This window comes from Lissotriton vulgaris, chromosome 3_1, assembly GCF_964263255.1.
Source record: "Lissotriton vulgaris chromosome 3_1, aLisVul1.2, whole genome shotgun sequence".
Lineage (NCBI taxonomy): Eukaryota > Metazoa > Chordata > Amphibia > Caudata > Salamandridae > Lissotriton > Lissotriton vulgaris.
The window spans coordinates 926,256,309-926,269,946 of NC_141689.1; the positions used below are offsets into that span (position 1 = coordinate 926,256,309).

The window sequence follows — 13,638 nt, forward strand, 5'->3', positions numbered from 1 at the left end:
GTTTTTTAACCATGTCTCCCAGAGTCCTAATAAATGACAGCTTGTAATCTTTCTCCACCTGGGATGAAATCCATTCTTGGATAAAATACAAAACTGGCCTTGCACCTCAAAGTTATTGCTCAGAAAATTCTTTCGAGACCTCCACTTGCAGATTGACAATGCAGACCAAAACCCAGCATCTCAATTGATCAATTTACATGAATGCCTTGTAAATCATGCAGTCTGCACATGGCCTTACTCCGACAGCTGGTCGAACCTTGGGCCTTGTATTTGCATTCAACATTGTGTTTACTGTACAGTCTTTATCATTGTCTGATCACTTCTCACCAGTTTCCACTATCTGCCACTTCCTCTCTAATTCAGAGATGACCTTCATCCAAACGAGGATACTGAATAGTAGAATCCTTAAGAGTCTTAGCAGTTCAATCAGTAACCCATAAACTGCATACATATTTCAAGCTAGGGAGCCTGAAATTCCATTTACTATAGCATTTCACTCACTCTGTCAAAACCCTTTTCAAATTGTCATGGGGCAAGCAGGAGCTGCTGTGCCCAGATGTGGTGGTTGTGGCTTTTTTACTCTTGGTTTTCCCAGGGACTGACTTACTATGACATCTGGGCGTTTGGGCCAACTACCCCCTCAGCGCTTGACTATCCGTAGTAGCATAGGCCAAGCAGACCAAGGCTTTTTGGGGCAGAGGTAGGTGTAGCATGAACACATGTTCGTGATTCAAAGTACTTCCAGCAATCCCAAATATTTGACTGTCCGGTCAAATACTTTTACATAAAAGGACGCATTTATATACAAACAGACAGTATAATATGTATCCCCACAAATAATGCACACCGCCTTTTTCTATGCAGCTCACTAGTAGTCCTCGGGCCGGCTTCTCAAGTCTCACCTACCTGTCTAAGATTCGTTGGTATTCCCCAGTTATGCGAACTGACATCCAAGCGAAGCCCCATTAGTGAGTTTGAGTCTCAGAAGTCCCACATGGCTTGGCAAGTCAACTGTCCCCACCTCATAGAGCCCAAGTCAGCAAGTTGCCACCGAGGCCTGGCAGCCAGGTATTCAGTCCTACCTGCTCTTGCTGGAGTGGCAGGCAAAGTGCCTGGAATGTGTTTGCAACCCAGCAATGAACAGAGCTCTTGATTCTGTGATCGGGGCTGCAGGCTTTGATAGTGCTCCTCTTGTCAAACTGTAGGTCTTTCCATACCCAGCAGCAGGTCTTGGGTGCTCCTGGATTCGGGTAGTTGTCATTTGTTCTTCCACAGGCCAGCGCCTACTTCTTCGGGACTGTACACTGCCTCAGTGCTACGGCCCTTTAACTTCAACATGTCCCCCCTTCCCAGCGTGGCATACTGGGGATCATAAACGGTGGCACACATGAGGATGATCCTCCTCATCAAGGCACTGCGCAGTGGGACAGCCCTCTCGTCAAAGCGATGCACGAGGACGACAGCCCTCAATCTTTTGCACAGCCCTCACCTGCCATACAGGGGTTGGAAACCGTACCAATAAGGGAAAGGACTTCCACAGGTCACATCGTCATGGAGGATGATGGTCCGGCTCTCATCCGAGCGGCACCAGTCGTGATGAAACCTATTCTACACTGCGGGATTCACCTTGCCCATGGGGGTCACTCCAGCACACAAAGGCAGACAGCCCGATTCCTGCCGCCGTCTTGATGGACCTGAATCCCACGCTCTGGTCCTGGCATCCAATCAGTAGAAGCACCACTGGATCTCACTCCCTCCTGGCAATCTTTCTCCTTACAGGGTCCTCTGGGCTTGGTTTAGGCATAAATTGGCACTCCTGGCTGCTGTCGTCATCCAGCATGGGAAAGTGGGAGACCCTTGGTCCCAAGTCCTGGTCCAAGCAGGCTAAAGTTGTACATCAGCACGAAAAAGCTCAGCACAAATTCAGTTTGAAATTTTGGACGTCTCAAGCTCCCCTTGCTTTAATCCAATTCCAGACACAAATGTAGTTTTGTGTGTCTTTGAAGTTCTGTATGGTTTCCACGGAGGTAGTTTTATTACTTTATATCGTCCCCAGTTATCAGAATAAAGATGCTGTAAGATCTCCTTCCGTTGGTGGTTGAGACCACCTACTATCTAACTAAGGTGGGACACAATTGCCTCTGAATAATGCCACAAGAAAGCGGGTGAGGCTTTTCCATCCATTTCTTTGTGATGCTCTCGCTGGGACACTTTGGCTTATTTTGAATTGATCTATTGCCCATGTTCAAACCATACGTCTTATGGATCTTGTCTGTGGAGGACGTATGGTAGTTTGTTCCCCTCTTTTTGTGGTAGACTCCATGCACTACTGTCACGGGTTGGCTCACAACAAAGCTCGGTATAAAGACCCACATGCTGGCTTCCATGCTCTGCTACCACAGGCATACATACCTAAAAGCTCACAGTATAATGAATATGCTTTTCGGACCCTCTATCCACCCTGAGGGAGGCAAAGCGCAGGCTAAGCCACAGCAATGTAACTTCAATTGAGTGGGCCAAATGCCCACCTGTGGTACAAATAAACCGTCCAGGCAACGCTACTGAGAACTGCTTAAAGATATGCTGCTACCATTATGCTTGGGCTATTTACCTCTTGGAAAGACCTGTAGCCTCTCACCCCTGAGTGTAAGGCATTGTGCGCCCCTACCGGTCCCATCAGACAATCCGTGAGATGGGCTATGGTCATGGCTTGTGTCCACCAATGACAACTATTTGTTTTTCAAAGTTGAGATCACTTTAGCTGGGGCATGGTCCGGGTCCACCCATGACCACCATTTGTTACTAAAGATTAAGATCTCCCTGTAACTGGGCCATCAGGGCAGGGGTTAACGCTCATTACCATGCTAGGGACTTTTTCATCTCAAAACTGCACAGGAGCTTTCAACATGCCGGCTTATGCTACAAAATGTCGAGATTAAATCAAGCCACAAATTTTACAGCAATGTCCTGGATATAATGAAAAAGTGCTGGGACGTGGAATACCAATGACATAGCACTGTCAAACAGTGCTAATCTCATAGCAGGATATACCATAAAGCATCCATGTGCACTAAAATGTTTCATTTGGCCTGATGCAGAACGAGGGCTTAAAATATATAATGGAAATCTTCACCTTCCAAGGAATATCCAGCGCTGAACATTCCCTGCACTTCTCAGTAACTCTTAAGACTGGCTATACTTCTGAGGCTAAGATCTCATATATTTGTGGTTCTGTTTAACAATGTGCAGTCCTCTTATTTCACTAGTCCTCCACATATCAACTCATCATTCTCCTCTTTCAGATGACCACAGAGTATCTAATTTTACAATGGAAATCCAAGCCTTGAACCTGCATTAGAAACCAGTCTATCTGGCGGCATAAAATCTTTCTCGCAAAACTCCTAAATTACATTGAGTATTGGTAATGGCTTTTAGAGGCACAGTTGTCTAGTCACCAAAGCATGCTTATCACCCCCTTCTATACAGATTAAAAAGGGAACAGATTAAGAATTGTTCAGCATTCAAAGTTTTGCTTGGAAAAGTAAAGTTACAAGACCATTGTAGAGCGAAACGTAATCTTGTGTGACCACCAGTCAGGATTCATTCCATCACAAGCACTAAACCAGTGCCAGTGAGTATTTGGGAAGAAAAGTGCACAATTTTTGGCTGGGATTATAGTGCACACACCCGGAGTGTCCAAATATTACTACAACATTTAGTTAGATAGTGCTATATTTATGTTGGGTACTCGAAGGAAGAAAAGCCACCAGTTCTATTCAGTTGGATCAACTCCACCAAACGCAAAAAAATATTCCCAACACTCCACGAACAATGTCCATGTATGCCATAAACAAAGCACACCTACCTGTGTTGATACCGGTAGAAACAATGTCTTGAACTTTGGCAATCTGTGATTCAGTAGACCAGGCCATACTGGTATATTAGTCATATATGTATGCTGTCAAATCTCCATCTATGCAGGGAAAGGCCCAGAATTTTTTTTTTTTTTTATATACCACTCACTGAGCATTGACTTATTGAGCAATTATTGACTTATTTCTCGTTCGGCTTACTTTGCTAAGGATAATCTGTTATGTGCATTTTTGTTTATTTTTGTTCTTGATCAGACTAGACTGGCCATAGTGAAAATGTCCACGTAAAAATGGTTTCACCATTTTAGTCCCAATTCGGAGATCTTTGAAGCCGGTTGATCGTTTGGATTGTCCTGCAGATACTTTCTTAGCCTTGGTCCTAGAAATGGATTGCAGTCCCCGTTTATTGCCAGAGCGTAATTGAATCTCCTTTACTTTTTGCAGCATATAAGTGTGAACTCTCCAAAGATCTTGCTGGTGATACAAGTGGAGATTTCCAGAAGGTCCTGCTGGAACTAGCCAAGGTATAGCTTTCAAAGCTCAATTCTTTTAATATGAACCACAATAGCTCTGTTAATGTCACCTGCTTCTCTTCCATTTCATAATGATGTGTGCAATGCTTATTTAAATTCAGTCATTGAGAGGGCTCACACCTGAGGATCGTGTTAATGTACGCCTGTTGGCCTTTTTGGTTTGGTTTCCGCAATAACTGCTAAATGATTTATAACAAATGAGTTTCATTTGAATCTGACCACTAGAAACGTCTGGTGTTTATGCATAGTTATTTATAAAAATATCTGGACGTGGTTTGCTTTTGCCAATACTTAAATAAAAAAAAAAAAGTTTAAATCCTTTTTTGCCTTCTAAAAAATAGTTTTTATATTTTAGGGTGAAAGGAGTGAAGATAATCGCGTGAATGATGACCTTGTCGATAGTGATGCAAGGGTAAGGACTTAATTACAATTTGTCGGTTTGCATTTCTCCCATTGATATTAAATAACTAATGCAGAAACCTTTCAATGGTTAAAAAAAAAAACCTTTTCACCACGAATTCTGCAGCATTCGGCTATGTTTGAAGTAGGTGTAGAGTAAATGAGAACAATGTTTCTCAACAAACCGCTAACTATTTTGATTCTGCTGGAAAGATGTCTATTAAAACATGGACATAATTAAAGATGGAGGGGAGTTTCCTTCCATTACCAGGTGCACAGCATTCATTGTGATTATCACGAACATTTTTCAACCTTTATTGCAATTTACACTATGAATATTCCATTTAATACAATTTTTTTGTGATCTCATTTATTTTTGTTCTTCAGTTCACTCGTGTGAATTTATATTCCAACACTTTCTCATGCCACAGATATACGCACCCGAGCCTTTGTCTGGACACGCCCAAAAACACAAATATGGACACACGGATTTGTAAAACCACTATCCTATATTACACATGTATTGTATTGGCATTTATATAGCGCACTACTTACGCGTAGGGTCCCAAGGCGCTTCGACCGCTGCGAAACCCTTCCTGGCTTCCCTGAGAGATGGTCCCTTAATGGGTATCTCCAGGGTGAGACCAGGCATCCCCGGCGGTCTGGTGGGGCCGTTAGTGAAGATGAGGCAAGCTAATGCCCAGAGTTGCCGAGTGTGATCGCTGATCAGAGTGGGCACCGAGGCGAGAGAATTATCGAGTCCGCTGACCCTGGTCCAGAAACCTGCCGCGCCGGGAATCGAACCCTGGTCCCGGGCCGTCCTCTGCTCTCGGGTCTGCCGCCTCTAACCAGTGAGCCACACTACTTCACATGGATTTCTTTTTGTTAACCATTTTATTCACTAAACGAAGTGCCTGGGAATGTTGCTCCATTTAAACATTTTTTTTTTACTTCTGTATTAGGGAAAGCAGTAGACTTTGAAAATACATTACAACTAATATGCAGTTAGTTTGTCCCGAGACTGTTCTTTACATTGGCATAACTCACAATTTCCCGGTTCCTATTAAGCAGCCGCACAAGCACAGCTCTATTTGCCCATTTTTTTTCTACAGTGCAAAGTTTCTTTATCTTGGTCTCCGGCTAGGCAAACCTCAATCACATTTTAAAATAGTAGTGCTTCATCAAGGGTTCGCCTTTTTCTTTGATAGAAAATAGTGTTTAAGTCCCGGAAAGCCTTTGCAATGAAGCAAGTTGTCCAATTAGGGATGCTCTCATATAGAGCAAACTTACCCAAAAAGGCAACGGAGCTCTTTACTGGGTCAAAGACAAGCACTCGTTCATAGACTACTCTAGGTAGTTGCCTATTAGATTGGTACTGCATTGTGATGTAATGTTCTATAAAGCGAAACGCCTTCAGCTCTTTCCTAAATTAGAGCTACATTGGGGTGGTCCTTATAGGTACAAGGATGCTGTTAAGATCCTCCATGCATAGATGGAAAAGACCTGCTATCTTGTGTTTTTTTTATTTTTTTAATTTCATTTCCTTTTTATGCTAGTAAGTGTACAATTTGATGGTGTCTTGGCTGCAGATGTGCTGAGTCACCAGAGATGTTTGAGCTTGTCCTCAAAATCAGAGGAGCTGGTCATGATGGCTTTGTAAATATGTATGTAGGTATGTGATTAACATTAAAATGTTGATTATGTTTAGGATTTACCAACTCAATTTAGAGCCACATTACAAAAGGTTCTGCTAACAGTAATTCTAGTTGCACCCATTACTGGGCCAATTTAATATTCTTTTCCATTTTGGTGATATCTGAAGATGAAAGCAAAAAAATGGAGCAATCACAATTTGTGCTCAACTAGTTGGAAGGGCTGAATTTAAATTGGCCCAAAAATGGTTTGCTTTGTTTCTTACAAACATTATGGACCTCATTGAGACCTCCGCTCACGTAAGTAGATACACACTTTTTCAGTAACCTCTCAAACCAAAGTGATTTTAAGCTTGTAGGCCTAATACCTTTTAAAAACATAAGGCACAACTTGATTAGTTTCCAGAGCAGCATAAGAGAAGATCAAATGTTCTCCACTGCCTTAATCCGCTTCTATATATTTTTGGTGTTCAGTGAATTACACGTTGTAAATCTTGTGGCAGGGCAAAAAAAAATCCCCTTCCTGTTTAGGATGCTGTCCTCCTGGCATAGTTGGCAACATGCTTGCCCAGTTTGTAGTGCACAACTTCTAGTTGGAAAGCTTGTTCCTTCGTATGGGCTTTGAGAAGGCTGGCATATTGTGCCTCTTTCATTAACGAGACCAATTTGATTTCTTTGAGGGGACTTAAAACAAGAAGTACAAAACTTCAATGTTAACTAATGCAGTTTTACCAGAAGCACCGAAACTAAAAACTTTAAATATTGAGGTGAACGTATTTATTCGAATTTTCGAGTATATAATTTAGTCTATTTTAAATATTGTTTTTACAACGGATTAAACTACATTCATATTTAGAGCTCCATATTAAAGTAATAGGGGATTTAATTGAACCTGGGAGCTGGAACTTTGATGCCACAAATGAAGGATATCGTTCAGTGGAGAACATCACTGGAATTTTATAGCCCAAAGAAAGGTCGTGTGTTGTGTAATGTTTTGTTATCTTCATTAGGTTACTGGGATGGGAATGGCTTTTCAAGCATGCATGTCTCCCATAAGTGAGCTGTGAAGTCCGTGTAGACAACTGAGTATTGAGACCCAGAGCCCGCCTCTGTGGTCAGGAGGGGTTCACTATCCATGCTCTCCATAGTGAACAGGAACACTGTACTCAAATTAATTGTCCTAGATGGTTAGTGGTATCTGCATGTTTATTTATAGCGGCAGAACAGGACTTTTTGAATGTTCTTTTATTTTGCTGGTTGGCCTATTGGCTTTGTCGGAAAAGAATGGTCTATTCATTCTTTTGAAATTAGACTTTTTGCTGCAGGCCCATATATCTGCCTTCTATCTGTGAAGTGTCAAGGATGGCAGTGGGAAAAGTGGAATTCATTTTGAATTTCTTATGCAAGGAAGGTGTACAAACTAGAGGTTGGTTGGAGGTAGCACCACAGACTATCTTTATTCCTGATGCATTAGGTGGTTTAGAGACCAGATGGGAATAGATTGACTTGCGACGGTGGCCTTTTCAGATGTGCCTTTTCAGAGGGCCTTTTCTTTTGTGAGGTTCAGCCTTTTGTTCACTGCAGCTGTTACTCTTGTTTGGTTGACAGGAGGGAGGTGTGGGACGACAGAAGACCATGGCGCCTTTACAAGTGCACAGTTAGGCCCTCATTTAGAGTTAGGCGGGTGGCCGGTCATCTGCCAGTGCGGGTGGGGGGGGGATTAATTACCTCTGCTTTCCTGGCTTACTACCAGCCACCTTATAGAGATGGATCCTCTGAAAGCAATAAGTTTGCTCAGCGTCCACCTGGTTTCATGCATCCTCAAAGGCAAACTTTTGCTTAAGAAAAGCACACTTCCAAAGCAGGAGTTTTGCAAACCAAAGACTAATGACCTTGACACCTGGCAACCTTCCGCCAAGATATAGGTCATTAATTTTTTTTTCTGTTCAGGACATCCGGGCCTTCCCTGACAGCCCTGAACAGAAAAGAGTTCATCACACCATCCTGCCTAAATAGGGCATATGTTCTGATGTACTTACACCAGCAGCACCAAGTCTATTGGGCAATAAGTTTCATCGGCAGTAACCAGGGCTTTGTTGAATATAATAGAGAAAATACCTCTCTAAAATGATGGGACAGTAAAAGAACAATAACCCCTTCTTTTTAACTTGTTTTTCAGGCTTCTTTAAATAAACAGCTTTTTTCACGTTGCAGAATGGGCGTTTTACCTTTTGTCTAACAGATTGCCCTGCTGTACACTACGGTAGGAGGAGGCTGCCACATGCTTTAACACCCCCAGACTGCCACATTGTCATTTTGTATGTGACAATCCGCCGCATACAGAATTTCAATGGGCGGGTTAGGCTGCTCTTGTGCTCCAGGAGGAGCGCGAGGTGGCCTCATTAAGGGGGGGGGGGGGATTAGGCCTCTCACAGGGGAGCAGTGCTTCTCCCTGTAATAGCCAAAATTATGGACAAAAAGGCGTCCGTAAAAGGGATCCTCACGGACAACAGACGTGAAGTCCCCATTACGGACGGTCTTTTAAATTTACGGACGGTTGGTCACCCTATATGGATGATCTAAACTACAAGTCACACAATGCAATGCTTTTTTGGCTAATGATGTCGCCCGTGACAGGGCACTCATTAACACTTAATAGAAGGTGCCTTCATGCTTGATTACTTCCAATCCGTAATACATCCAAAATAGCGGTTTAGCTTCGCAGACTTTTCTATTCTCGTTTTTCTCGTTTCTTTTAACTTGATCAACTGTGCCCTCTCTGGTTAATTTGTGTTGGTTTTTGCAGTGTGTTATGGTCTAAAGACGCCCGGGGTGTCTGGGACACGGGCTCGCGGCCTTCAGCCCACCACGGTCCCTCGGTACGTTTCCCCACACACTTTTTAATTAAAACATCGCGTTTTTCAGATACTTTTCCCAGTGCTGCAAACCTGCAACAACTAAACAATGGTGACCCCTGTCTGGGTGTGAAGTGAGCCCCAGCGAAAGATGGATATAAAGAAATCTGAAAGAAGAAACCCATGAAGAAAATAAAAACCTAACACAATTAGTATGGATACCATTTCGCTCCCAGACACGTTTTTAGAATATCTTTTTTAATAGAAATAAAGGCCCAATCCGAAGGAATTTGGGGGTTTTTGTTTCCATTTATTTCAGATTAGTCGCTGCAGCGTCAGCGTTTCCAAACTTCCTCCGTGCCGAAAACAAAGGCGGAAGAAAACCTGCATTTGTGAAAAACGCCCTCAAGCAGACCAGGGGAGGATGGAAATACAAAATAAAAGCGCTACAATGCGAGGAGAGGCCTCTAGCGCCTCGGATTCAAAGCTCCTCTGGATGCAGAATAAAACTGAGGCGATTAAAAAGGATAAAGCGAGGATTGCAAACACGTACGGACGGCGAGAGCGCAGATTTTAAAAGCAGGAGAATTAAAGACTTATGTACGGGAGCTGCTTCTAGCAGCTGGACCGGAGTCCACGAGTAAGAAAGGCGCGGGGGCAAATGGCAGCAGGGGTAGGGGGCATGGGCAACTTCCTTTCGGGAGCGTGCGACCAAATGGCGCCGCGCGCTCCCGAAAGGAAATTGACAAGATGTGCACGCATTGCAAGCAATGCAACGCGTGCACTTTGCTGCAAAAGCTCTGCTGATAGCTTTAGGTCCCCTCCTATGCAACGCATGCGCATTGCGTAGGACGAGACCTAAAAAAGCTCTGCCTGATAGTGTGGTATTGGAGGGTGGATGACACAAAGTTTGTGTAATAAGATCTGGTTAACTGGTGCACATTGGGAAACTTCTGAGCTGCAGATCTGACATTGACTGCCACCTTCCAAGTCAGCTGATGTGACCTTAGCTGGGACGTCTGCAACTTCTTGGTTGAGGTGTGGAGGATCACACTTTGAGAAGCCTGTCTTGCAAACTAAGTGTACTGCTGGCGGTGTCCCATTAGGAATCTGCCCCAGAAAAGGCAGTGTTGGCTACCTACTGTTGTAGCTGCCCATGGTGAGGCGAAGCTGCACAAACGTAAAGGGGACTACTGCATGCTAATATCCCAGGGTGAAAATAGTATAGCAAGGATCTGTGGTGAGACCCTGTGATCCTGGCTACTAAAATGACTGTCTTATACTCTCAGCTGGAAGTTTTTCAGCCCTCCTTTGTGGCTTGGGAGACTTTGATGGGGTTGCCAAATTCAAATGACCTAATTAGCCAAGTAGGGAGCTGTTATTCCACGCTCTCATGTCTCCTTGGTCTTGGTTTGCGCAAAATAAATATTTAAACAACTATTTTGGGTGTTAATTCATGAGTTTTGGGGTTTTGAATCTCTATCTCCACACCACCTCCTTAGTAAATCTTGTACTGCTCTACTCCCTACACTGAAATTTAAGTGCTGAAGTGCGAAGGGGGAGGGGGTAACGGTGCTCAGTCTTTAAAGCCATATGAAATCCTCCTCAAAACTCCATGCAAACAATCACCACAATGGTGGCCTATTAACCACATGAGTGTCCAGTTGCTTGAAAACTGTCTCTGGAAAAATAAATTGAACATATGTTCTGATTCTCTGAAAATTCTTTGAAAACTTCGTGTACTCATTTTCTCCTAAATAGGACCATTTGATTGCTTTTTTTTTTTTTTACACAATTTGGGAAGAAGTGTTGAACAAATTGAATATACAGTATGAGTTTCGAAAATGCTTTCTTTCAACTAACTTAACTATTCTTCTTTCTGTGATTTTCACCAGGCCTTGTATGACGCAGGAGAAAGGAGAAAAGGAACAGATGTTAAGGTGTTCATCCAGATCCTTACTACAAGAAGCTTTGCACACCTTCGTAAGGGTAGGTGTCAATGAGCAATTTCCCCCAATAAACATTGTTCTGATTTATTTTTTACATGTCATTGAAATGATGAAAGATTCTTTAGTATTTCTAAATCTCTTCAAAATATAGCATAAGTACTAAGCATGCATAACCAACATGACTTCATTGTGTTGATCTTTATGCTTAGCACAGAGATGGAGTATTTACACAGTCTAAACAGTCTTCAAAACCATGGCGCGAGCCAATGTTTTGTGCATATATTTCAAGCGTGTTGAAAGGGTTTTAAATTTATTTTTTATTTTTTATTCCTTCCTTCTAGAAATATATCACAGTGAAGTGCAATTGTGCTTTTGAACTTGTTGCAATTCTCCCTGGGAAGGGGAGGGATCTCGCGTATTTCCCGTTCCCTCACAAACACCCCCCTTCCCCAACTCCCTCTTAACTCGAACAAGTGGGACGGTTGGCTCGGGACTCTGGAATGCACCGACTGAAGAGAGACTCCCTGCTGGCTCTTAAATAATTGCAGTCTCAGCAAGGCTTAGACTAGTCCAAATATACTTCCTACATGCTGCCTATCTCACACTGCTGCGTCTTCACTGCCCGGGGCTTCGATCTGATGCCCTCGCCCCTGCTGTCTTCCCTCCCAGGTAGTCTTATCATATGGTATGGTTTTGCCCTGTGATACAGGGTTATTGGGAATCTGTAACTGGGAAGTTCATGTAGGTCTTTGGCTGGGAGGTTCCTCTTGACCCTAAACACGTTCTCCTGGGCATCACCGAGGGGTTGGATGGCAACAGGGCTGAGAAGCTTTTCCTTAATACAGCAGTAGCCAAGAGGGGCTTTGCAGCTCACTGGCTGAACACTACTGCACCTACATTGGAGCGCTGGCACAGAGTGGTGGACTGGTGTGCCTTGCAGGAAAGGCTCTTATGTGGCATGGGATTGTCCTAAGAAATTTCGTCGGTTGGGGTGATGGAAGACTAATTTGGACTGATACGCTATTTAGATTGGGAGTGGGTATGCTGATATCGGCCCTATGTAAGTCTACCCTGTTATGCCAATATGATATGTTGTGCCTTAGTCGTGCCGTTAATGATGTATTTTTGAACAGTGCTGTTTTCTTTGTTGCAAACAAAAATCAATACAAATTAGTTATCATAAACACTTGTGTCAATTCTCTGAGAAAGTTTTGCTCTTGGAAGAAGCCCCTTTCTTTGCAGCCGCCACCAATTTTGGAAGTGGTAATCTCATGCTTGCGTTTATGGTCTAAGTAGAAATGGGTTTGCCAAATGTTTGTGAATGCCAGTAAACATGTAGGTGTCTACTTTGAACGGTATCTACTGTTTGGAACCCCAAGACCCTACTATTCACTCCTATGCAAGTCCACCTCCTTTAACACTTGACTGCTTGTCCTCACTACAAAGCTCTAATTTATCTGGGGTTGCTTGGGTTATCATTCAGAGAGAACCTGCCCTGGCAGTGTAAGCCTGATGTTCCTATTGGGGCAGGAGTAAGACTGATTTGCATGTGGTGGTTCCTATCTGCCCTTGTAAAAAACAAAAAAACACAATGGGCTGGAATGCAACCCAAAGCGATTGCCAGTAGCTGAGGGGTTTGAAGGATTTTTCCATTACCTTTTTGATCTTGTCTCCCAGACAGCAAAAGCTGTCTGGTTATAAAAGTCAGATTGTGTGCCAACAATAGTGGTCTTGGACCCCGTCCATTTCTTACCATTAGTTGGCTATAGTGCAACACTGACTTCCTTCTTCATTGGCTTGCCTTCCTGTTTGTCACTCTCTTGGAGCATAGTATCATCTTTTTGCTTGTGTCCTTCCACTGCTCACTTTTAGGGAACTACATTTTTTTCTTTTTTGTTAAGCACTTCCTGAGCATGTTTTTCCCCAGCTCTGTCCTTTATGTAATCCTCTGTCCCTCCACACTATAGTTGTTCTCTCCCTCATGTTCTGTTCACTTTCTTTCAGATGCTTTTCGCCAGCTGTCTTCCACCATGTTCTGGTTGGCTCTCCCCTTTATGTGCTTCACCCCCGTCCTCTTTGTTGCTGTCTCTCTCGTTTTGCTTTTCCCTCCTTCAGCTCTACTTTTGGTTTATTTATTCCCACCAGCTCCAATTTTTTGGGAGGGCAGAAAGCACATTGTTTCCTCTGCTTTAAAAAAACACTTTTGTACTAAATGTTTGTTTTTTAATTTAGCAATCCATTGTGAATTGGTAAATAAAATGGCATCCTATAATTGCCTAAATGATGAAGCTTGCATACAATAGCTCACATGCGCGTGCCTACTTACTGACATGGGAATACAAACAATTGGTCCGAGATGCATTCGGCGTGTACTCAAT

General features: G+C 43.2%; 1 protein-coding gene across 1 annotated transcript in view; it reads left to right on the forward strand.

Moving 5' to 3' along the window:
* The window catches only part of LOC147727224 (annexin A1-like), a 109,999-nt gene that overhangs the window by 68,934 nt on the left and 27,427 nt on the right, over positions 1–13,638 (forward strand). Inside the window, exons 7-9 of the mRNA XM_086961274.1 lie at positions 4,317–4,396; positions 4,761–4,817; positions 11,207–11,300. Of these exons, the coding sequence (XP_086817400.1) occupies positions 4,317–4,396; positions 4,761–4,817; positions 11,207–11,300 (231 nt within the window). The remainder of the gene's footprint in view (positions 1–4,316; positions 4,397–4,760; positions 4,818–11,206; positions 11,301–13,638) is intronic.